Source organism: Festucalex cinctus, chromosome 3 (genome assembly GCF_051991245.1).
Source record: "Festucalex cinctus isolate MCC-2025b chromosome 3, RoL_Fcin_1.0, whole genome shotgun sequence".
Classification (NCBI taxonomy): Eukaryota; Metazoa; Chordata; class Actinopteri; order Syngnathiformes; family Syngnathidae; genus Festucalex; species Festucalex cinctus.
In genome coordinates, this window is record NC_135413.1 from 33,089,889 (window position 1) to 33,114,203 (window position 24,315).

General features: G+C 38.1%; 2 protein-coding genes across 3 annotated transcripts; both read left to right on the forward strand.

The window, feature by feature from the left end:
- Nucleotides 1–1,109: 1,109 nt before the first annotated feature.
- Nucleotides 1,110–6,212, forward strand: LOC144016552 (troponin I, fast skeletal muscle-like). Its single transcript, XM_077517817.1, has 7 exons — nucleotides 1,110–1,218; nucleotides 1,334–1,366; nucleotides 1,515–1,551; nucleotides 2,347–2,475; nucleotides 3,379–3,468; nucleotides 4,442–4,618; nucleotides 6,071–6,212. The coding sequence occupies exons 2-7, from the start codon at nucleotides 1,359–1,361 to the stop codon at nucleotides 6,164–6,166; spliced, it is 537 nt and encodes a 178-aa protein (XP_077373943.1). The 5' UTR covers nucleotides 1,110–1,218; nucleotides 1,334–1,358; the 3' UTR covers nucleotides 6,167–6,212.
- Nucleotides 6,213–7,169: 957 nt separating this feature from the next.
- LOC144016551 (troponin I, fast skeletal muscle-like) lies at nucleotides 7,170–23,006 on the forward strand. 2 transcript variants are annotated; one of them, XM_077517815.1, is made up of 7 exons: nucleotides 7,170–7,344; nucleotides 10,660–10,695; nucleotides 11,499–11,535; nucleotides 11,638–11,766; nucleotides 11,845–11,934; nucleotides 13,113–13,289; nucleotides 13,389–13,661. In XM_077517815.1, exons 2-7 carry the CDS (start codon nucleotides 10,685–10,687, stop codon nucleotides 13,467–13,469), a joined length of 525 nt encoding a protein of 174 aa, XP_077373941.1. In that variant the 5' UTR covers nucleotides 7,170–7,344; nucleotides 10,660–10,684; the 3' UTR covers nucleotides 13,470–13,661. The 2 variants fall into 2 exon arrangements, with proteins under 2 accessions (XP_077373941.1, XP_077373942.1); XM_077517816.1 differs by lacking the exons at nucleotides 7,170–7,344; nucleotides 10,660–10,695; nucleotides 11,499–11,535; ... (2 more) ...; nucleotides 13,113–13,289; nucleotides 13,389–13,661 and adding exons at nucleotides 17,339–17,447; nucleotides 19,034–19,070; nucleotides 19,160–19,196; ... (2 more) ...; nucleotides 21,938–22,111; nucleotides 22,856–23,006.
- Nucleotides 23,007–24,315: the final 1,309 nt, after the last annotated feature.

The window sequence follows — 24,315 nt, forward strand, 5'->3', positions numbered from 1 at the left end:
TTTTTTTCTGAATTTTTTTATTTTTATTAATTGTCTTTTGTTGTATTACTGTAAACACATTATTCAGGCTAACTAACTTGATGAGAATTCATAATCTTAAAAAAAAAATTTTTGAGAGATTTTAGTGCTGTAATTTTCTTGTTGAATTATATATATATTTTTTTCTTCTTGGTGTTTTAGTGTAATGGAAGCCAATGTACTAGTTTACAGCGTTCTAGAAGAATTTATTTGTATTTTCTTTTAATTATGCAAACTGACTATGAAGAATCTTCAGTTTTTTTATGTATTTATTTTTGTAATTATTTTAGTTGTCTTATTTTGTTGTGGTAACGTAGACACCTCATGCAGGCTAACAACTTGATGAAAATTCATCATCTTCAAAAAAAGATTGAGGCAAAGTTTTTAGTGCTGTAATTTTCTTGTTGAATCTTTTTTTTTTGTGTGCACGTTTTGTGTTTTTTGTTTTTTTGCGTGTATTGTGATGTCTGAACTTTTAGTGTAACGGAAGCCGAGGTTCTAGTTGACAGCGTTCCAGAAGAAATATAAAAAAATAATATAATAATGCAAACTGTGACTATGAAGGATTTGTATTTATTTATTGTGCAGTTGACATCGAAGAAGCAATTTCATCGTGAATAATCGTTATTGCAAGCAGTTAAAAAAAAATGAGGAAAGAGTTTTTTGAGTTCTTGTTGGTGTGCGTTTTGTCTGCACATGTTGCATTTTGTCTGTCAGTAGCTCCGCCCCCACAGAGATAAACACATTAAGGGCTAGATGAGCGACAAATGGCGTTCCCACGGCGACCATTAAACATAATGCTTATTTACTTTCACTTTGGTTCTATTTATCAAACAAACTGAACGGAAGTTCACTATGAGTGCATGAAAGTACGTGTGGCAAAATTGAGTTATTTTATTTGATTATCTTTCATTTTTTGGTGAGTTGTAAGAGTTTTTTGGAAAAAGCCTCCCTCCACTCCAGCTGTCCTCACTTCCACTTCCTGTCCGGTTGGGACTTTGGGAATAAAAGCACGAGGGGGGGGGGGAGTTATTTTGGGAGGGGGCGGGGTTTAAGTGTGCACTCTCACAGATGCTGACAGCTGATTGGTTGGTGGAAAAAAATCAACGTCCATAAAGAGAAAGAGGACAGGAAATCCACTTTTGAAAAGTTTTTTTTTTCTTTTTTTTTTGGTCGTCGCTCTTTTTCTTCTCTTCCAAGGTAAGAATGATTTGATTTTATTTTTTATGTATTTTCCGTTTCATTTTGTGTAGTAGTTGACAACTTGCAAGCTCAATTATTCTTTTTATTGTATTAATTTTTTCATTTTCCACAGTTTGAAGACGATCGCTGCATCCAGCATGTCGGAGTAAGTCACAAATTGAAATATTTGTTTCCTCTTGTAATGTTCAAGAAATTACTACAATGAACCAAACATTTGATGTATTTCAATAACACGTTTTTTGTTTTTAACCTGAATTGCTCCCTTATCATTTTTTGTTTTTGAAATCTTTCAGAAAGAAAATGACTTTGAGTCGTAAACATCAGCTCAAGGTACAAAAACGCAATACATGCTAATACAATATGTACACTAGAGTCCACACACAACATTAATAACGGTAATAAATGGAAATAAAATATGGAAACTGCTACAATATATCGTCGTCGTCCTGTCACGATATTAAAAGCACATCTTTCAAAAAAAAAGTCAGGTTGATTTCCATTTATGCATTCTCATTTTTTTTTTTTTTTGGTGCAGTTTCATTTTCACAAGGCATGTTTTGATGTTTCAAATCCATGTTAATGGTCAGATGAATAAAGATATGCTTGTGAAGCAAGTTAATGTGCGGAGGAACTCAAAGCAAGTAAGCGCCTCAATATTAAGTATTATTTGAGATTGTAGGTTGTTTTTATGCATAATGTTTTTTTTTGTTTTTTTTTAGTATGAGCTTTTTTTTAAACAATATTTTGCACTTTTTTTTAATCATTTTTTTGAACCATTACTTTTTATTTTTTTCTTTAAAATAAATAAATACAAACAAACGCAAGCTAGGGAATAGACAAAAACAAAACAAGTAGCCATAACATTCACTAGTGCCCCTTAAATATTCCTATGATAATTTCAATAACCATCACTTGTTTATGAATGAAATAAAAGGCATCCAGATGGCTTCAAATTTGTGTGTCCCCCCCTCGACACGTTTGTATCCCCACAATATCGTGTTGTGACGTTAGGATATGGTTACATCCCTACTACATACTGGCACAGCTTCTAAAAGTACACTTGAGCATGTCAGAGTACACTTCCCAACGCATACGCGCTACACATGTTGATGACGTGCGTTTCAGAGCGTGATGCTCGCCATCGCCAAAGCTCACCTGGAGCAGGAAGCCCGGCAGCGTGAGGAGGAGCGGCTGCACTACATGGCTCGATGCTGCCCTCCGCTGGCGCTTGCCGGTACCATGCAAGAGCTACAGGTGCGTAGGAAGTCCTCCAGTTACGTTCCTACGCTAGCTATGTCACCCGAATTTCAACTTGAGTCAAATTTACACATTCAAATTAATATTTACATCTAAATAATTTACATTTTTAAAAAAATCTGTTCTCCTGGCTGTACAAACATTGAGAGAGGACGTCGCTTTCTTCTTTGGGTCCAAAAAGAGGGCGAAAAAGACAAAGATACTTCCACAAGTGCACAAGCGCAAGCTAGCACTGGCTAAGGTGCTAAATAGTGGATATGGGGCTCCGCCCCTTGATGGCGACCAGGAAGTGCCATGGTGAGTCATGTGTTAGCAGTTAGCTGAAAAGTTGAACTTCAAAGTTTGTTATGGTACCTCTTAACAGGCTGTTGGAAATTCTTAAACTGGCTCTTGTGTTATAAAAAGCTAGCTGTCCTTCTTATTTGACTTTTTGTGTACTAAAAAAATAAATAAATAAAACCGACGCAATCTGGAAAGAAAAAAAAAAAAAAGTGGATTTGGGGAAAACGCAGCCAAAATGGCGGACTAGGAGCCAAAATGGCGGACCGGGCGTAACCGTTGTAAGGTCGAGTGCGCCTTAACTCGAGGACTCCTTGTGTATATATGATTGGCCCACACAAGCTGTTGAAGTCACAGGGCGGCCATCTTGCTCCTCCCACCTCGTGACGTGAGCAGACTAAACTATACGCTATACATACAGATGAGACATATACAGCGCATAGGTAGTTGGTATAAGGCCGGAGGCGGAGTGGGGGGGGGTTTGTGGCGGGGTGCTCACTAATTTTTAACAAGTAAAAATAAATAAAGACAAATAACAAGTGGACGGTATGTGTTGCTTTCATGTCCGATGAGTGGTTAGCTTGCTAGCACAGTGACGTGCGTGCGTGCGTGCGTGCACAGGAGCTGTGCCGGGAGATCCACCGCAAGATCGACGTGGTGGACGAGGAGCGCTACGACCTTGAGATGAAGGTCAACAAGGCCAAGAAGGAGGTAAGAAGAAGGAGACGTCTCGTCACGTCACACTCATCATCGCGTTGTGACGTTAAAATGGGACATTGATCCATTTGTGACATATTGAACTTTTTATTTATTTTTTTGGTGGGGGGGTGGCGACAATTCGTTTCTGTTTGATGTAGCGAAAAATCCACGCCCCCCCCCCCCCCCCCCCCAAAAAAAAAAAAAAAAAAAGATCTCTATTATTTACAAATTTGCAAGTTTCCAGTGAGTATTTTTAAAAATCCTTTTATTTCTTTATTTTTTCTACACACAGATTTTTGCTCTTCACGGGTCAGTTATTGGAATTATTACTATGATGGCAATAATTGATATCATGATTATTCAAACGATTATTTTTTGGTACAAAACAAGAATATGCGTAAGTATTTAAACATCTTAAGACCAATTTAGAAAAAATATAATTATATGAGTTTATTTTGGACCAAACAGAATTTATAATATTTATTTATTCATTTATCTGTTTATTTATGTTGGCAAAAACTTAAAGTTGGAGTGCAGCACGTGCAATAGGACGATCATTTATATTTTGGTACAAAACAAGAAAATGTTTAAACATAAAAAACTAAGAAAATTCTTTGAAACACTATAATAATGCAATTTCTTTTTGGATGAAACAAAATGTATTAAATTAGCCATTTTAACATTTTAAAAAGGTGTAAATATATCAATTTAAACAGCTAAAAAAATTAGTAGCAATCTTTTTTTTTTACGATTATGCTTATTTAGTAATTGTAGAGTGTAATAATTGAAATTGTAATTGAATTTTGATGAATTGCACAACCCCACGACGCAGAAACGTCGATAATTCATTTTGACTTCTTCCGCCGTCCGTGGCAGCAAACGAGGTCATTGTCGCACTTGAGTTTTTTTTTTTTTTTTTTTTGACCAAATGCGCCTCGATTCGAACGTCGCATTGTTTATTTGTTTTTGTTTTTGTTTTGTCCAGGTGGAAGACCTGAAGATGAAAGTTCAGGACGTGACGGGCAAGTTCAAGAAGCCGACGCTGAAGAAGGTGCGCATGTCGGCCGACGCCATGTTGAAGGCGCTGCTGGGCTCCAAGCACACCGTCAACATGGACCTGAGGGCCAACCTCAAGCAGGTCAAGAAGGAGGTCAAGGACGAGGTCAGCAAATTAGGAAAAACACATTTGTCAAGTCTTCCTATTTCGATTATAACGCTTTCATTTGGAGTCGGATCACAAAAAAAATCCAAAAATCGTCTCAACGCATTGCTGTGATTTGGAGTGAGACGCAGGTTGAAACGAAATATCATGAATAATATTTGCCTATGATCTCATCAGTGACTCACATGTAAAAAGAAAAGCCTCTTTTGTCATTTAATTTAATATGACGACAAATAATATGTATTTATATAATTAATTTTGGCATTGAAAATAATTTACAATAATTATGAACACATTTATTTTATAAATATTGATGACTGTTTTAATTAGAAATGGATATGTAAAAGTTAGTATTTATCCTTTCACTTTTTACATTTGAATTTAGATTTTTTAAATTCAATTTAAATTAATTTAAAATTTTGTGATAATGATTTAATTATTCTGTAATTGGTTTTATTTACATTTGAATTATTTTAGTTTCATGTCATTGGGTTCATTAAAAATTTGTTAAATTCATTTTAAACTTTGTGATAATGTTTTCATTAGTCTGTAATTGGCTTTATTTACATTTGAATTAATATTTTAGTTTCATGTAATCGGGTACATAAAAAAAAAAAAAGTAAAATTATTTTGAAATTTTGTGATATTTTCAGGCGGCACGGTAGTCGAGTGGTTAGCACGTCCACTTCCCAGTTCTGAGGTCTCCGGTTCGAGTCCAGGCTCGGACCTTCTGGGTGGAGTTTGCATGTTCTCCCCGTGCCCGCGTGGGTCTTCTCCGGGTACTCCGGTCTCCTCCCACATTCCAAAGACATGCATGGCAGGTTAATTGGGCGCTCCGAATTGTCCCTAGGTGTGCGTGAGTATGGATGGTTGTTCGTCTCTGTGTGCCCTGCGATTGGTTGGCAACCAGTCCAGGGTGTCCCCCGCCTACTGCCCAGAGCCAGCTGAGATAGGCGCCAGCAGCCCCCGCGACCCTTGTGAGGAATAAGCGGTCAAGAAAATGGATGGATGGATGATATTTTCATTATTCTGTAATTGGCTTTATTTTTTGTAAACTCCATCTAAATAATTAACAATAATATATATATATATATGTGTGTGTGTGTATATATATTAATTGTTTTATATTTTCTTCATTTAATTCTTTTGCCATTTGTTTCAAATTGAATACACCTCTATTTCTGTGTGTCAAGAAATTTAATTATTATTAATTAATTACATTACAATGATTAAGATTTCATCAAGTCCAATTTTATGACATCTCTTATATGTATGTTGGCTATATTTTATATTATTGTAATTGTGTGTATATATTTATTATTTTGTGCATTTTTTATATGAAGGAATGTTCATTTCCTTTTGAATTGTTGACATTGCTAAGAATGTTGATGACAGTAGTTATGACTTTTTTTTTTTTTTTTTTTTTTTTTTAAATTGAATGTCATTTTGTAGGATAAAGAGCTTCGCGACGTTGTGGACTGGCGCAAGAACATCGAGGACAAGTCGGGCATGGACGGCCGAAAGAAAATGTTCGAGGCCGACGCCTAAAGCCACAAACGCCGGCCTCTGATTGGACGGCACTCCTCGGGCGGTGGGCGGAGCCACACGCAAAATAAGTTCCATCTTCATTTGCCCTTAAGTTTCATGCAATAAACAAAACAAAAATATTTGAACGATGACTTTGGTTGTTAACTTGAGTGTCGTCACCATGGCAACAACAGGGTCAACCTTGTCGGCCAATCACGAGTCGCCATTGAGTTGGAAAGATGCTTCATCTTCATCCTCATCAAGTACCTCACCTTCATCGTTAGCTTCCTCATCTTCATTATGCTCCTCACTTAATCTTCATCCTCCTCATCTTCATCAAACCGGACAAGAAGAAGAAAATGTTAAAGGTCAGTGGGCGGAGCTACGCGCAAAATAAGCACCACTTTATTTGTCCGCTACCGATGGGGACTTTCATGCAATAAACAAAAAAATAAATATTCGAATGATGACTCTGATTGTTAACTTCAGTGTCGTCGCCGTGGCAACAACAAGATCGCCGCCTTGTCGACCAATCACGAGTCTCCATTGAGTTGGAAAGATGGCCGCCAAGTGTCACCTTCATCGTTAGCTTCCTCATCTTCATCATGTTCCTCACTTAATCTTCATCATCCTCATCTTCATCAAACCGGCCAAGAAGAAGAAGAAGAAGAAAACGTTGTTAAAGGTCAGTGGGCGGAGCTACACGCAAAATAAGCTCCACTTTCATTTTTTTCGATACCGACGGGAAGTTTCATGCCGAAAAACAACCAAAAAATACATAGATTTGAAAGATGACTTTGATTTGTTAACTTGAGTGTCGTCACCGTGGCAACAACAAGGTCGCCGCCTTGCCGACCAATCACGAGTCGCCATTGAGTTGGAAAGAAGCTTCATCTTCATCCTCATCCTCATCAACGATCTCACCTTCATCGTCGGCTTCCGTCATCAAATGGGACAAGAAGAAGAAAACGTGGTTAAAGGTCAGCGGGTTATTTATACGAGGCGGGTGTGTGCGTTTGTATTACACGACCTTGCGTGTCCATTGGCCCGCCGGCTAATCCGCTTCCCTAAAGAGGAGCCGGCGCATTCCCGCCGGCGTGCTGACATTTAAAGCTCATCTCTCGTCCCCGGCCAGCGAGCGAGCGAGCAGACCGACCGTCCGACCGTCCGACCGACCGACCGCCAGCGACTCCACGCAGGCAAGCGTCCTCATCTTCCTCATCTTCCTCATCTTCATTTTGCTTCACACGTCGTCGTCGTCATTTCATTCACAACTGGATGGAAAATTCATGCTAACATCGCATTTGTCATTTTGTGCCATTAGTGTGAAATCGTCGTTAGCAGTCGACGCTTGTGTCAAATTTCAGTCCGGAAAAAATGTAAAAGATAAATCATTTCAATGAAAACTCAAATACTTCATTTGTAAATGAAATATGTTATTAACGATGATTTTTTATGTATTTTAGTTTTTTTTTCGGATTCATCGCATTGCCGTCGTCTCAAATCAAAATAAATCTCAAAAAGGAAAAATGAACAAATATAAAAAACAAAACTTCTCAATTAAAAAAAATAACATAAAATAAAATCTGGTCCCGGAATCAAATAGGAAAGAAATATGAGATGATGTATTTTTAGCAGCCAATTGTGGTGGTGTTCAATTTCCTTCAAATGCAAAGTAAAACATTGGATTGAAAAAAAAAAAAAACATAAATAAAAAAGCAAATTGAGCTCTAATGAAATATTTGCTTGATAATTACAAAACAAAACTTTTTTTTTTTCTTCTTCTTTAGTGGTCAAAATGAAACAAAAAAAATCATGCAACTGACATCAAATCAAGAAAAAAAAGTAGAATAATGTACAGATGGTTTCAAAGTATGAATACAAATTAAAAATGAATGTAAATGTGTAAAAAGTTGTTAAAAAAATATATAATTGTAAAAAAAATGTGTAAAAATTAGCAGAAATCAATTATTTGCTTGATAATTCCAAAACAAAAGATGTTTTATGATGATTAGTTCTAAAATGCAACCGAAAAAACATGCAAATGAGATCAAATCAAGAAATAAAAAAAAAAGTTGAATATTTTATAGATGGCTTCAAAATATAACATATATATATTTTAGCAGTCGCTAATCGTGTCATTTAAATTCAATCAAATGCAAAAAACAAACTGCAAAAACGAACGACAGTAGAATTCAAAATTGGATCGTCATTTACACATTTGAGGCAAGGTTGGCTAATAGTGAAAAATGTCTTCTTCTTTTTTTCTATGCCGTTATTAGTTATGTTAATAACAGAAACTGATATTTTCATGCAAAAAATGCTTTCGGATGTATTTGAATTTATGATACCAAACTGACTTACAATCCCTCTGACACAACTCGATGATCAGAATAATAATAATAATAATTCCATTAAACATAATGTAATCAATGTGAAATTAGACTTTTATGAGAAACAAAGCGTTCGATGTGATCCACACGTGCATGTTTTGTTTTTTTCCCCCCCATCTATGTTGTCTCAGTCGTCATGGCAACGCTGACAACACGACGCCACCAGGCGGATTCGCATCCGCATAACGCCGATCAAACAAATGACACGAGTTCCATACATAAACGTGGAAGCTTGTCAAATTGACGTCAAGACTTTTTTTTTGGGTGCAAATATAGAAAATGTTGAAAAGGAGGAAGAAAAAAAACAACTGTGTGCCACACACAAGATGGCGGCCGAGCGAGTTGTCAGGCAGCAGCTGCCTTCTATTTATTCCTCTTTGCTCATCGCGTGTGCGTGTCGGGTTACGCAGACGATCCCGTCCGCCCGTCCGTCCGTCCGCAGATGTCGCTCATCATCATGTCCTCCCAAAATACATTTGCAAGCCCCTCCCCCTTGACGGCAGCCATTTGTCGTCCCGCCAGCCGCGTCGATGGGCTCGTCGCTCTTTTCCCTCTCTTAAGACGCGCGCCGTCACTTTTTCCTCCTCGGCGACAGCTGAGCGTCCGCAAATAGACGTGCGCGCCGAAAACACTTGGTCGTTACCACCTCGTCACCTTGTTTGACATCAAATCACTTTTAGGAAGCCATCAACTTGAACAATTCATCTGAGTTCCTTCAATTTGGGGATGGGCCAAGTTTCATATTGGACCAACTTGTGGGGAAAAAATCAAGTTAAAAAAAAAAAAAAAAAAATCTTTGCAATAACATTTTGTAGGTACAGTTAAAGTATTACGTTTGTACGATACAAATGACAACGATCACTTCACGCGTTTTCCTCCATTTTAGGAGGGTGACATTTCATGCAACACCGCCCCCTGCTGGTGTCTAAAATTGCCCTCCAAGTGTCCCTCAGTGGCCAATCCTGGCTCACCTGTTTGGTCAGTAAACTGAGCCATGATTGGTCAGCACAGGTGATGTCATCATCAGTTGACAGAAAGTAGAAAAAAATTACTTTTGAAAGGTGTTAATTGTACATGGAAAAGAATGAAGTTACCACATTAAGTATCCCTTTAAAAGGAGGGGGGGGGAAATCTGCTAATCATGCTAATCTGCTCTCTACGTCATCACAAAATAAATGTCAACACAATGCTAACGTTATCCATACGCAATGCTAAGGCTAGCTAACGTTCTAAAGAAGACTTTTAATTGAACTTATTTTTGAAAGTCAGTGTGTCATCTTAATTGTACCTAGCTAACACAAATGAGAGTTTGATTGCGTCGCTATTGATGTACCGTGAGCTAGCAACACGCTACATGCTAATACCACACATTTGGTCTCCCGAGGGACGTTTCTGCTCTCTATGTAGTCACAAAATAAATATCAATGGAATGCTAATGTTACCCTTACGCAATGCTAATGTTAGCGTTGCTAGCTAATGTTTGAATGAAGACTTTTAATTCAACTTTATTGAGTTCACCCATTTCTATTTGCGCAGTAACTTTCATCGTGTTTTTTACTTTCTGGTCTGATTATTGATTTATTTTTAATCCTTCCACAAGCTGATCACCAAGAGAACCGTCAAAACAACAAACGCGATCAACAACCATTTCGAACACCCAAGTCAGCTACTGCTGGCAGCTAGCATGTAGCGCACAAGGCATGGCATGGGGTCGTGCTAACATTAGCGCGCTAGCTTCTGAAACATTTTGTCCGCTAGCCGGGATCGTCTGGACACTTTTCAACGAGACTTTTTTTCTAAAATTAAATTGGGGGACACCCAATCCGTGCGGATTACTTGAGACGTCTTCACATCCCCAAAATAAACTTCTGAGAGACAAATCGAGGAGCAGTTAAGATTCTGAGGCTACGGCTAATCCGCTAAACTTTTGGCTTTTATACATCTTCACACCAGAAAAGAAAAAGCTGCGTTTAAAAAAGGAAAACGGAGTTAATAGAGAACAATAGCAAGTTGTCATTTATTCTTTCATAATTGCATGAATAGGATAAGTATAATACTGCATTAGAATGTGACAACAACGCTGGACTACGTATATAATCTTTTTCTATTTTTGTCTTGCAGATAAGTTCTACCCCGAAAAGCCATCATGGCCTCCGAGTGAGTGACATCAACATGCACTGTACTTGCAAAGCATGCTAACATTTAGCATGCTAACTACCTGCACACACCCGCGCTGTTCAGTTAGTATCTACTGCTAAATGCTAACATGCTAACAGCAAACATATAGCAAGATAGCAATTTCAGGCTAACACGGAACGGTTGAAAAAACAAACAAACAAAAAGAACCCTAATCCTCGATAAAATGATAAATTGTCTGCTAGCCATTAGCATGTTAGCAGTCAATCAGCCGTCCGTAATGTTGTGACGTGTGCAGAAAACAACCATCTGCCAGACGCAAGCATACTTTACTAGCAAAGCATACTAACATTTAGCATGCAAATGCTAACTACCTGCACTGTTCATTTGGTAGCTTCTGCTAACATGTTAACGGTTGCTATGCAAACATGTAGCAATTTCAGGGTAACACAAAACGGTTAACAAAAACAACAACCTTAACCCTTGATAAAATGCTAAAATGTCATTAGCATGTTAGCAGTTGATCAGCCATCTGTAATGTTGTGATGTGTGCAGGAAACGACCGTCTGCCAGACGCAAGCATACTTTACGAGCAAAGCATGCTCGCATTTAGCATGCTAACTACCTGCACTTGCCTGCACTGTTCATTTGGTAGCTACTGCTAACATGCTAACAGTTGCTATGCAAAGATAGCAATTTAAGGCATAACAGTTAAAAAAACAAAACAAAACCAAAAAACCCTAACCCTCTGTAAAATGCTAAAATGTCTGCTAGCCATTAGCATGTTAGCAGTCAATCATCGGTCCGTAATGCGATGTGTGCAGGAAACGACTGTCTGCCAGACGCAAGCATACTCTGAAGGTAGGTGTTTGTTTGTTTGTTTGTTTGTTTTGTTTTGTTTTTTTGTACGCACGCGTACACGTGTTGTCCGAATCCTGAGTTGATGGCGCGTGTTGTTTTCAGAGTTGCATGCTGGTGGTGGCCAACAACCTGCTGGAGGCGGAAGCCAGCGAGAAGGCCGGCGAGCGCGAGCGCTTCCTGACGGACAAATGTCCTTCCATGGATATCCCCTACGCCGGCGACGAGCTGCGGGTGAGGCGGACGTCCCGCACCGCTTGGTTTTTTGTCGCCCTCCCCCGCGTGCTGACGTTGTCGCCGTGTCGTCCTCAGGAGCTGTGCAAGCAACTGCGGCAGCAGATTGACGTCAGCGAGGAGGAACGTTACAGCATCGAGTTCAAGCTCAACATGGTCCTCAACGAGGTCTGACGGCCCGCGTGAAAATTTTGCTGCTCGCCATTCCTGCTTCATGTTGACTTACGTGAGAAATCCACGTGTCATTCGTTGGGTCATTTTTAAACTAAAAGGAAGAAAACGGATCGCAACTCCATTTACGATCTTGTGCAAAAATGGGAAAGACGGACAACGGGCCAAGTTGCGTGACCCGGAAGTGATTCTTATTACTATTATTATTTTTCATCTGACTTGTTGTCGTGCACCGATCTGTATATATTACTGGATAAGCGCCAAAAGTAGGGAGCGTACGAGCTGTATATGTCTAATCTGTACGTGTACGTATCTGCTCACGAGATGGGAGTGGTAAGATGGCCGCCCTGTGGCTTCAACGGCTTGCATGGGCGTGTACGGGTCATCCAGTCTCCTCCCACATTCCAAAGACATGCATGGCAGGTTGATTGAATTGTCCCTAGGTGTACTCTATATATATATATATATATATATATATATATATAATATTATGTATTTTTATTTATTTTATTTATTGATTTATTTTATCATTACTATTATTATTATTTTATAATTAGTTTTATTGTAGATTATCGTGGATTTATTACTTGAGCAATATATCGATAATTGCGGTATCGTCATATCATGAGATAATCGTTATCGTGAGCCTTGCATCGCATATCGTATCGTATCGTATCGTATCGTATCGTATCGTATCGTATCGTATCGTATCGTGAGGCTCCCACCCCTAATTATCATGTAACAACAAATTTAAAACACAAAAAAAAAAAAAAACGTACCGAAAATTATGTATATATGTTCAAGTACAATATTGTATGTGTTGATGCAATCTACTACGTTCTCCGTTTGCTTCATTTTGGTTTATGGAACGAATATAGAAAAACAAGTCGTTTTAATATATATATTTTTTTTAAACATCCATCCAACCATTCTCTGAACCGCTTCGAGTTTCTGGTCAATTTCCTTTTGCTCGAAGAGTGAAAAATTCCGAACCAATTTCTTCTCATTTGGTTTTTACCAGAAGCGTAACAGACACAATATGAAAGACGGTTCGTTTTGCGACAAGACACTTTTACTTTGCACACTTTTTTGGTTTTTGGAAAACCTTGTGAGGAAAATTGCTAACATGCTAATGGCGAGTATGCTAACACGCCGTCGCGTCCTCCGCCGGGCAGGTGCGAGACCTGAACATCAAGATCGTGGACCTGAGGGGCAAGTTCAAGAGACCCCGTCTGAAGAAGGTGCGCATGTCGGCCGACGCCATGTTGAAGGCGCTGCTGGGCTCCAAACACACCGTCAACATGGACCTGAGGGCCAACCTCAAGCAGGTCAAGAAGGAGGTCAAGGAGGAGGTCAGCGACAAACTGATTTTGGACTTTGGAAATTTCCGTTCGATGCTTGCAGACGCGTCTGACGACGGACTTTTTTTTTTTTTTTTTGCGTGTTTTCAGGACAAGCAGCTCCGCGACGTTGGCGACTGGCGTAAGAACATCGAGGACAAGTCGGACAGGAAGAAGATGTTCGACAGCTAAACACCGACAATGACGCACTTCTCGTCCACACTCTAGAGTTTTAGCCCAAAAAGTCCTCAATTGGTGCTTTGTAACTTTGGGATGGAAGACAGGAAGTTCAAATCCAGGATGGTGTTTGTTATGTTAGCCACCATGCTAGCTAGCTAGCGTCTTTTGTTGTTGTTGTTTGGAATAAAACTCTTGTGCTTGAGACACTTTGCTTCTCTCTTGTTGTTTTCTTCTCGTGTAAACGAATGTCTTAGCAATAAACGTTAGCCTTCACCTTTGTCGTATTAAATGTTTGTTTTGTTTGTCTTTTTACCAACTTCTCAATGCTGTCAACGAAACACATGAGTTTAATGTATTGGAGAACCGGATTTTTGTGGGTGTTGACGTTGCTAGCATCATGCTAAAGGTTAAGCTAAGTTTCAGTGACTAAAATGAAATCATTACTGTCCCAACTCATTTGCTAAGTACTTACAAGCTCAACTGTAAACGTTTTGTTCTTCTTTGAGTTTCACGTTACACCCTGTTGCTCAAATGCTAGTGGCTAACTTAGCAGTTAGCATCCACGGAAATGCTTTCACTTCAGTTATATTTTCTACGCGGATGTGGAAAAAGGAAAAAAAATCGAAAGAGGTAAGTTGTTAACCTGATTCACATGCAAGACTCGTGTTTGTTCATATTTTGTATCATCCGTCTTTACAGATGAACGCGACGCTAACGACCGTCACGTGTTGAGGTGTAAAACGAGCGAGCGAATCAGCAGGTGAGTTTATGCCTCTCTCGTCGACGCGGTCTGCAATTGACGCCCAATCGCGAGCAGTTTTGATTTCCGCATTCTAACGCGTCTCCAAGCCGTAAACGTCTCCGAAGGTCTCGAGAGGTTGCTGTCGTCACGTCAACGTGGCAAATAATCCTGTGACCGCGTCGTCGCCTTGGATGTTCGTAAACGCTGAAAAGCGTAAAACGTCCTATTAATAAACATGTGTTGGCATCTGAGTGACATCATTAAACGTGACTTGCTTGGATTACTTTGGGATGTGCAAGTGTTGTGCTAACTTAGTATATGAAAAAAATACTTTGACCGACAATCGTTAGTGAACACTAACAATCAACAAGCAAGCGAAGGATCTTCATGGAACATGTTCAAAACATTCAATGAACCCGCCCGTCATCTTTCAAGAACATGCTAACAATCTTCAAAAAACATTACGACGATCTACAGTGGACACGCTAAAGATGTTCAGGAAGCACAGTACAAATATTCTATGAACCCATTCAAAGTCTTCAAAGAACATCTTCAGTGAGAATGTTCAGAAAAATGTGAACAATCCTCAAAAAACAGAATAGTCCCTGATCATGCTAACCATCTTCAAAGAACATCCTATCAATATTTAGTGAACATGCTAACATATCATCAAAGATCGTGGTGATAATTTTTAAAAAGTAACGATCCTAAAAAAAAAAAAACTAAACAAAAAACATGCTAATAGCATTCTCAGGACATGCTACCCATGTTAAAATAACATGCTAACAATTTTCACTGAACATGCTAAGCGTCCTTACTAAAAACAAAACAAAACGAGAACAATATTCAAAGAAGATGCTAACCCTAACCCAGATCATGCTAATGGCATTATCTGGAAACGCTAACCATTTTTAAATAACATGCTAACAATCTTCAAAGAACATGTAAACGTAAAAATTCAAACAGCAGGACCAGTGAAAACACGAGCTAGCTGCACTTCCTCGGACGGCCACGAGATGTCCCCCCCCCGCCTCACAACATCGCTTCCATCTTTACATCTTCTAGCATTTGATGTCATTTCACGAATGCGTGCGTTTCCTTAAGACGGCCACTAGATGCTCCTCTGAGCTGAAAACGGCGTCTAACACGTTCAAGTCAGCGTCAGGCCTACGACCGACGCGTTTTGTTGCCGTAAGGTGACACGGAGAAGCGACTCCGTCGGGAACATTCCAGAGGTTCCAGTCACGCAAATGGAAAACAGTTGCTCGTGAACCCGTGAACTTTGACCCCCCCCCATCTGCTGTCCTGTAACGCTCTTCCTGCCAATCAATTTGCCAGCTGCTCGCCAACAAAATGTGTCTACAGAAGAGCACATTTAAGGAAGGCCGGAGTCCGGATTTGAACTCAGACGCTGCTAACCGCTAACCGCTAACCGCTAGGTCACGGTGTTGCCTCACTATGTAGACAATGTGCACGCTAAAAATATCTGGAACGTTCCATGCAAGTGGAGCGCCGAGTAATTAACCACGAAACGTTATCCAGGTGCAAATCTGATGCCTCCGACTTTTTATAGTGACAACATTCTTCTTCTTCTTGTGCGACTACTTCTTTTTTTTTTTTCGTTTCTTTTCACCTTGTTTCTCTTTTTCCTCTCCAACTACTTCCGGTGCTGCCACGCAACGCAAATCAACCAAACGAATCTGGATTTTTAGAGACGTCGGCAGTGTTTGCTCATTGTCAAAACGCTTTTTCCTCGAAACACTCTCACGAGTTTGCTAATAGTCGTTAGCGCCAAAATGGCGGAAACAACATATGTTGACGCGAACGTGTTTAAGGTGTCACCCGCTAGCTGGAGGCTGTTAATGTTCACGCGTCTTTAAAAACACCCTCGCAGGTTGTTAGCACCAAGTTGGTGGAAGGCTTTTTGTTTTAAAAGCTAGCATGCTAACGGTTTAAGCTAGCAACGGTTGAGCTAACTGTTTGTTTGTTTTTTGCATTTGACAGCCTTACAAGTTGCTAGGACATGTTAGAATTGGTGGTTAGCACCTAGATGGTCGAAACCCATGTGCAAGCTAACATGCTCGCGCTAGCAGGAAGTTGTTGGCGTTGTTTGAAGGTTTCTTTCTTTGCCTCTTGATGAATGAAAAATGAGCCAGAAGTTATTTCTTCTCACGTTGCTGTCTCAATCACAGATATGAATAGAAGCGCTCTGGCGGCCATGTTGGTGGGGGCAACATTCCCATCAAATGCAATGCAGTGAAAATCAAACACAACCACAGTGCTTGCTTGTTTTGTCAACGACGCGAACATATGCTGAGCAAGAACGAAAACAAGTTCAATATCATGTTGTAATGTCAAACATTCCCATTTTGGCGTGTTTAATTTCACATTTTTAATGTTTTAGTGTGTTGTTTCATGTGAAATTTAACATGTTAAATTGTGATATGTCAAAAAGAGCATGTAGATAACATAAACAAATGTATTCTGTAAATATAAAGAAAAGAAAATGCATTTCCTCACATCCTTCAAAGTAGAACCAAAAAAGAAAATCAATAATAGGAACATTCAAAAGAGAAAAATAAGCATACAATATTTTAAAATATATTCCGTATTCTTCAAAAGCACACAAAAAAATAAGGAAAATAAAAACATTTAAATCTTAAAAGATTTTATTTTTTAATTTTAATTCATATTTAAAATAAAAAAATGTAATCAATTTTTTTTTCTTTTTTTCTTAACGAATTAATAATTATAATAATATATAATAATAATTATTATTATTATTAATTAATAATTAATAAAATATATATATATATGTTATATATAAATACAATAAAATTAAATAATATGTATATAATATTAATATATTAAAAAAAAATATTTTATTTTTTTATTTTTAGATTTCTTGAAATTATGTAAATATGTTCTCTAAAAACTGTTTTTAAAGGACTGTAAAATATTGTTATATATTGCTTCTTCCTTTCCTCATCCTCCTTCTTTGCTTTTTCTAATTGGGGTTTTGTGGGCGTCGCCGTTTGGAGTGTCCTGAGGATGGCGGGCGGCGGTTGATATTCGTTGAGTGACGGTTGGGCGGGTGGGCGGGACTTTTTCTTATAAAGAGGAGCCGCGTGGCTTTTGCTGCCGCTATGTAAATCAATCCGCGTATAAATTGTCCGTCGGGAGCGTCGCGACCTCTTTAGCGCTGCCTCTGCTGCTCCTTCTTTTCTTCTTCTCGTTTCTCGGCACAGGTGAGCCGACTCGTCCTCCGCCGTGTGTCGCGACCTCCTGACCCTCGCTGGGCCTCCAGCCTGACTCAAACTTTGAACTTTGCAAATCCTGCACGCTTTTCTTTTCTTGCTAAACTGACGGAAACTCTTTTCACCTGCTTCAAATTCACGCGGAAATCCTTTGACGACGATGATGATGATGATGATGATGATGATGATGATGATGATGATGTCGTCGTGCTCAAACTGAACCACCTGGTTCAGTCTGCATTCCTATTCAACAAAAGATTTTAATTTATTGTATATTTTTAAGTGCCTTTTTTTTTTTTTTTGTTTCTTTGCTATAGTTTTAATTCTTACAAATATTTATTTAAAAAAATATTTTCCTACATTTCTTAAAGAAAATATTTACATTTAAATTCCTTACTAAATCCTTCTTATTTTAATAACATTTTTAAATTGATTTTTTTTTTATTTCCAATTTATTATTCATTTTTATTTATCAAATTTTTTCTAACTGTATTGCATTTTCTTTTCTTTTCCTTTTACAGACAATGTTTTAATATGTCATTTTTACATTTGGTTTTTAAGAGTTTTAAAGGGTTTTTTTTTTAGATACTTTTTAAAATATTTTCCTATTTTCCTACAGTTCTTAAAGAAAATATTTACATTTAAATTCCTTACTAAATCCTTCTTATTTTAATAACATTTTTAAATTGATTTTTTTTAGATTTCCAATTTATTATTCATTTTTATTTATCAAATTTTTTCTGACTATATTGCATTTTCTTTTTCCCTTTTCCAGGCAATTTTTAACGTGTCATACTTTTTCATTGGTTTTTAAGATTTGTAAACTTTTTTTTAAATACTTTTTTAAATATTATCCAACCATTTTTTTAAAGGAAAAATATTTACATTTAAATTCCTTACTAAATCCTTCCAATTTTAATAACATTTTATTATTATTATTATTATTATGATTTACATTTCAACTTAATTTAGTATTCATTTTAATTCATTAACTTTTTTCCCGACTATATTGCATTTTCTTTTTCCTTTTCCAGACAATTTTTTTAAATATATCACATTCTTCATTGATTTTTTTTTTTTATATATACTTTTTAAATGTTCATTTTGGATTTAGGAATGCACTTTTAGAAGTGTTGTTTTTTTTGTCTTGCATCTTTATTGATTTGCTTTGACTTGACTTGAGTCGTGGTCGTCGTGGCAACATTTGGACGACGCCCGTCAGCAGCTTCTTCTTTTCTCCGTATTTGCTGTTTGTCAGCTTTGCAACGATGAAAGTTGCTGCTGATGAAGATGATGATGACGATGAAGCTCGTCGGTATTTTTAGTGGAGGCGTTTCGGCGTTGCTGCTGCGGCAGCTTTTCTTCACCAGATTCTTTTCCCGTGAAAGGAGTCCGGCCGGTGTGGATGCCCCCCCCCCAAATGCCCGTCTCGTCAGATTTGATTTCCCACCATCCGCTGACCAGATTATCGCGGGCGACATTTGACCCCCAGCTGCTATAAAGTTCGCAAATAGATTTTTGTGCGAGCAGCGCGTTTGATTCTAATTGCTGGCGCTCTTGTTGTTTGTGCTTTGCAGCTCGCAGCCCCCAAACGCCAGCAAAAATGTCACACGAGTAAGTTGCAATATTTCAAAAACTCTCACTAAGATTTTGTCAAGTCATATTACATTTATGTTGTTTTTTCTTTTTCCTCAATTCTTCAGGAAAAAAATGTCTTCCAGCCGCCGGCATCACTTGAAGGTACACTAAAAAAAAAAAAAGTGACTTTATTTAGTTCCATTCATCAGGCTGTTGTGTGCATTTTGAAGTGTTGCGACAGTTACCTTGAAGAGTAACCGGATTACTTATTAGATTACTTATTATTTAGTTACTTTACTGATGACTTGATTGTGGAAAAAACAACCCATTTCGATTACAAGTTACTGAATTAGTTATGTTCAGCAGGATGTGGTCTTTGTCAGTGTTGCCACTTTGAAAAGTAATCAGATTACTGATTTATTACCATTTTAAAAAACAACTGTTACTTTTCTGAACTTGATTTGAAAAACAAATCATTTCGATTACAAGTTACTTGATTAGTTACATTCGGCAGGATGTAGTCTTTGTCAGTGTTGACACTTTAAAAAGTAATCCCATTACTGATGATTTATTACCCTTTTTTTTTTTTTTTTAAAGTAGCTGTTACTTTTGAACTTGATTTTAAAAACAAGTCATTTAGATTACAAGCTACTAGTTAGTTAGTGAGTTAGTTAGTTAGTTACTACTTTAAAAAGTAACTTGTTACTTTTCTGATAATTTTCTTTTAACTCATTTGCTCCCCAAAACGTATAAATATGTTCTATTTTAAATGCATTAAATGTCCCAAAGATGTATTTAAAGTTTTTTTTTTATGCTAAAGCATACAGAAGGCTTTTAGGCAACCTCTCAACTGCAGAGAAATTGTGGAAAAAAATAGTAGTAATTACAAAAACGTCCAGCAGGTGGCAACAGAGTATAAGAGATCAACTAGGGCCATGATGAAAACAAGCTGTTTCCTCACAATTCTAAGCAGATGTATGAATAATGATGAAAGGTGGCTATATTCTAATGCTAATTGCTGCAAAACGGAAGCAGACACAAATATACTTTTTTTCTCCCGATGAAAGAAGAGACTCTAATCTTTCTTTTGGTAGGTTCCACGTTTTGATAGCAATAGAAAAGAATATTCTGAAGGCCTTGCAAAATCAGTCCAAATCCAGTAAAACAGCTGGGAGCTTCAGTCAAAATGGCTGCCAGTCAATGAGTTAAAAATGTCTACTTTAGATGACAAGTTACTTTATTTGTTTTGTTTAGCTTTGCTACATGTTATTACAATTCTCTAGTTATTCTGAAGTTATACAACAACATGATAAGGAGCACAATTCGTAGCCCTCGCTAAGCAAGCTAGCAACGTGCCAAACTTAGCGTAGCATGCTAACGTAGCGCTACAATAAAACGGCGTGGTGAACTTCCTTCCTTGCTTGCTTGCTTGCTTTCAGAGTTTGATCCTGTCGATCGCCGCCCAGTGGATCCAGGAGGAGAAGAAAGAGCTGGCGGTGGCCAAGCAGAACTACTTGGCCGAGACCTGCACCAGGCCCGGCCTCAGCGGAGACCAGGCCACGCTCATGGTCAGCTCGCCGCAACTCGTCACGTCATGTGCTCAACTGGTCACTTTTGCCTTTTTTATGAGGAAAATGAGCACTCACTCGATGATGTTTACTTTGGAAAAACATACAGTAATGATGATGTCATAGAACGATGTCCCATGATGATGATGATGTCGCATTTTGATGACGTCACATGACAACATCATTGGAACTCAACTCAACTCGGACGTCAATATTAGATTTGGCAGTATATGTATTTATATGTATTCATGTTATTTTCATTATTATATGATTTATTGTTATTTGTATTTTTATTTATTCATTATTTTGGTATTTTTAGCATTATTATTATTTTATAATTAGTTTTAGCGTAGATTATCGTGGATTAATTACCTGAGTAAATTGTATATGGATAATTGCGGTATTGTCATATCGTGAGATAAAACTTAATTGTGAGCCTTGTAACGCGTATCGCATCGTATCGTATCGTATCGTATCGTATCGTATCGCATCGCATCGCAACGTATCGTAACGTGTCGCGTCGCGTCGCGTCGCACCGCACCGCACCGCACCGCACCGCACCGCACCGCATCGTATCGTATCGTATCGTATCGTATCGTATCGTATCGTATCGTTCTCACCCCTAGTTTCTAGTAAGTACGTCCTCAAATCTTCCCCAATTTGGATCCTGTAAATGTTATCGGATGGTATGTCGAGATACGTTTCTTGGGAGGAGCAATATGGCCGCCTCGCCACCTCAAAAGTCTTGGCCTAATCGCCCATCCAGTCGCGCATATGTAGATCAGTGGGAAAAACATGTCCCGTGATGATGACATATTGATGATGTCATGTCCCCTAATGATGATGCGTGCAGGACACGTGCAGGAAGTTGAACGCCCTCATCGAGAAAGTGGACGAGGAGCGATACGACTTGTCTATCAAAGTCGGAAAAGCGGACAAAGAGGTAATTCGCCTCCTTCTACTCCATCTTCTTTTCCTCCTCCTTTTTCTTCTTCTTCTTTGTTGTCCTTTTGTTGTTCTCTTCTTCTTCTTGATCTTCTTCTTCGTCTTCTTTGACGACGTCTACTCCATTCACTTCATCTCCTCCTCCTTCTCCTCATTGTCTTCCTCCTCCTCGACCTTCTATTCTTCTCCCCTTTTTCTTCTCCTTCTACTTCATCATCTGCCCGGTGGACGTGAAGACAGCATTTCAGAAAACAGATGGATTAGCATTAGCATGATCAGTTTGAAGCATCCGCGCGTTTGTATGACGCAACGAGCTTGTTGTTGTTGTTGTTGTTGTTGTTTTGCATTGAGCACGCCAGCGTGCACGTCGCTTGTGATGTTCTGCTGCAGATCGAGGACCTGAAGATCAAAGTGATCGACCTGGCGGGCGTGAAGAAGCCGGCGCTGAAGAAGGTGCGCATGTCGGCCGACGCCATGCTGAAGGCGCTGCTGGGCTCCAAGCACACCGTCAACATGGAGCTCAGGGCCAACCTCAAGCCCGTCAACAAGGAAGTCAAGGAGGAGGTCAGATACGCCGATTACCATCAAAACAACAAGAAAAACACATGTCACATGTTGCATGGCCCACACGCCACAAAACGTGTTGTGTCGTCTTGAGCCAATTGATTGGCCGGACGATTGAAAATTTGCAAAAATCGGCCACATTTTGCAGATTATTATTATTATTATTAATATTATTATTATTTTTATTCTTTATTGATATATATATATATATATATATATATATATATATATATAGAGAGAGAGAGAGAGAGAGAGAGAGAGAATTTTTTGTACATATTTGCACATTACATAAGACACAAATTGATTATATTTTTGTTCAGTGTAGAACAGATTATAGAACGCAAAAATAGCACAGTACATGTACAGGAATTTAAAGCATGGACATGTCAGTAAAAAAGTGCCATTTAAATCTGGTGCAATATTATTATTATTAATATTATTATCATCATTATCATTATTATTAATATTATTATTGTTGTTATTATTATTATTATAATTATCATTATTATCATCATCATTATTATTGTCATCAATATTATCATTATTATCATCATCATTATTATTATTAACAACATCATAATCACTATTATCCTTATGTAAAATATAAGCCATAAAGAAACTTGAAGTAAACCCGCTAATGTTCGACATTTGATGCACAACATTGATGCAAAAAAAAAAAAAAATGTTGAATGGAAGATGAAATGTGGCGCAAAGTCCACATGAGGCGATTTTGTGTGTTGGCAGTCGGCAGAGGCGGTTGGCGACTGGCGCAAGAACATTGAAGACAAAGCAGACAGGAAGAAGATGTTTGAGTCGTCTTAAAAAGCATTTGTTTGCTTGCATTTACTGTCATCAAAGAAATGTTTATTTGTTGTGTCATTAAATGTTTGCCAAGGTAAAAAAAAAAAAAAAAAAAAACTCTTGACACGTGAATTTTTGTACAATGCACACACGATTGCATATAGACAACTTTTTATAAGTTATCTTTTTTTTAAATGGTTAATATCCAGATGTGTTTGATTGTGATTGTGAACAACACGTGACGTCATCATGAAGTTTCGGACGTAACCGCGAACGCCATGTGACGTTGTATGTGCAATTGTTGCATTTGACCACACGATGTCGCCAGAGCACTTCCTGCTTCTCGTCGTGACGTCAAGCAAATGATCCGTTGTCGATTTCTTATGAAACTGAAGCTTACTAATTAAGAAATCAATGAAGCTTTTTCATTGATTCATTTTTTAATTGCACTGAACACCAAAATTCATCCACTTCCTGAATGATGTTATTGGTTTCAAAAATTATCCAGTTTGGTGATCATCACATCTCATGGAGAATTTCAAGGTAAGTTATTTGAATTCAAATGTATTATTGCTTTAAAAAAAAAAAAAAAAAAGTAAGTAAGAGTTGAACGTAATATGTTTATAGTTCCAGGCGCTGTGTAGCAGAAGAAAAACAAGATTTACGTTTTCATTCTTCAAACAATTCATTTTATGTTCATTTCTTTTTTTTTTCTGATCTGAAATGTTTTTTTTTCACGTGAGAATTGACATTTTGTCATCTTCGCCACACGTTGCATGCTAATGCTAAAGCTGGTTCCATCCATGCAAATCATAGTAGATGTTAAGCTAACATGCTAATCGCTTGACCGATTATCCCTTTCAAACTTCACTCATTCTCAATTCCACCATCACTCTGATTTTTTTTTTTTAAATAGTTGATTACATAGTTGACAAAAAATGCAACATATTTTTATCTGGAAGGATTCGATTTATTGTTTCCATCCAAGAGTCAACTTTTGTTTACTGTATAAAAAAATCGGGAGTGATTCTTCCTTGCGGCAGCACATTGTCACATGATCCATGACGTCATATGACGTCAGTCAAATGACTGGCACAACGAGGTGGAGAACAAAGCAGAAAGGAAAAAGATGAAATACTTTTTACACTTCCTGACAAAATGGTTTGGTTTTGATTTATTTTATTTTTTTAATCACGTATGGTTGGCAAATTAGAGTCGAAATTGTCTCCTAGCTGCAATGATCTCAATAAACCAACAGATGTCACTAGAGACGTTCTTTGACGCCCTTTTGCTTTGCCTCCAGAAGTAATCAGATTACTTTTAGCCTGCCCGTGGGGACCTGTGAGGCACTTTTCTCGTTTTCTTTTTGACATTAGTAGATGTGATGGCGACACAAAATGTTA

Coding starts and splice junctions, on each gene's coding strand:
- LOC144016552 (XM_077517817.1), top strand. Junction 3,469..4,441: donor TCAACAAGGCCAAGAAGGAG/GTAAGAAGAAGG, acceptor TGTTTTGTCCAG/GTGGAAGACCTGAAGATGAA. Junction 4,619..6,070: donor AGAAGGAGGTCAAGGACGAG/GTCAGCAAATTA, acceptor GTCATTTTGTAG/GATAAAGAGCTTCGCGACGT.
- LOC144016551 (XM_077517815.1), top strand. Junction 11,536..11,637: donor GACGCAAGCATACTCTGAAG/GTAGGTGTTTGT, acceptor TGTTGTTTTCAG/AGTTGCATGCTGGTGGTGGC. Junction 11,935..13,112: donor TCAACATGGTCCTCAACGAG/GTCTGACGGCCC, acceptor TCCGCCGGGCAG/GTGCGAGACCTGAACATCAA.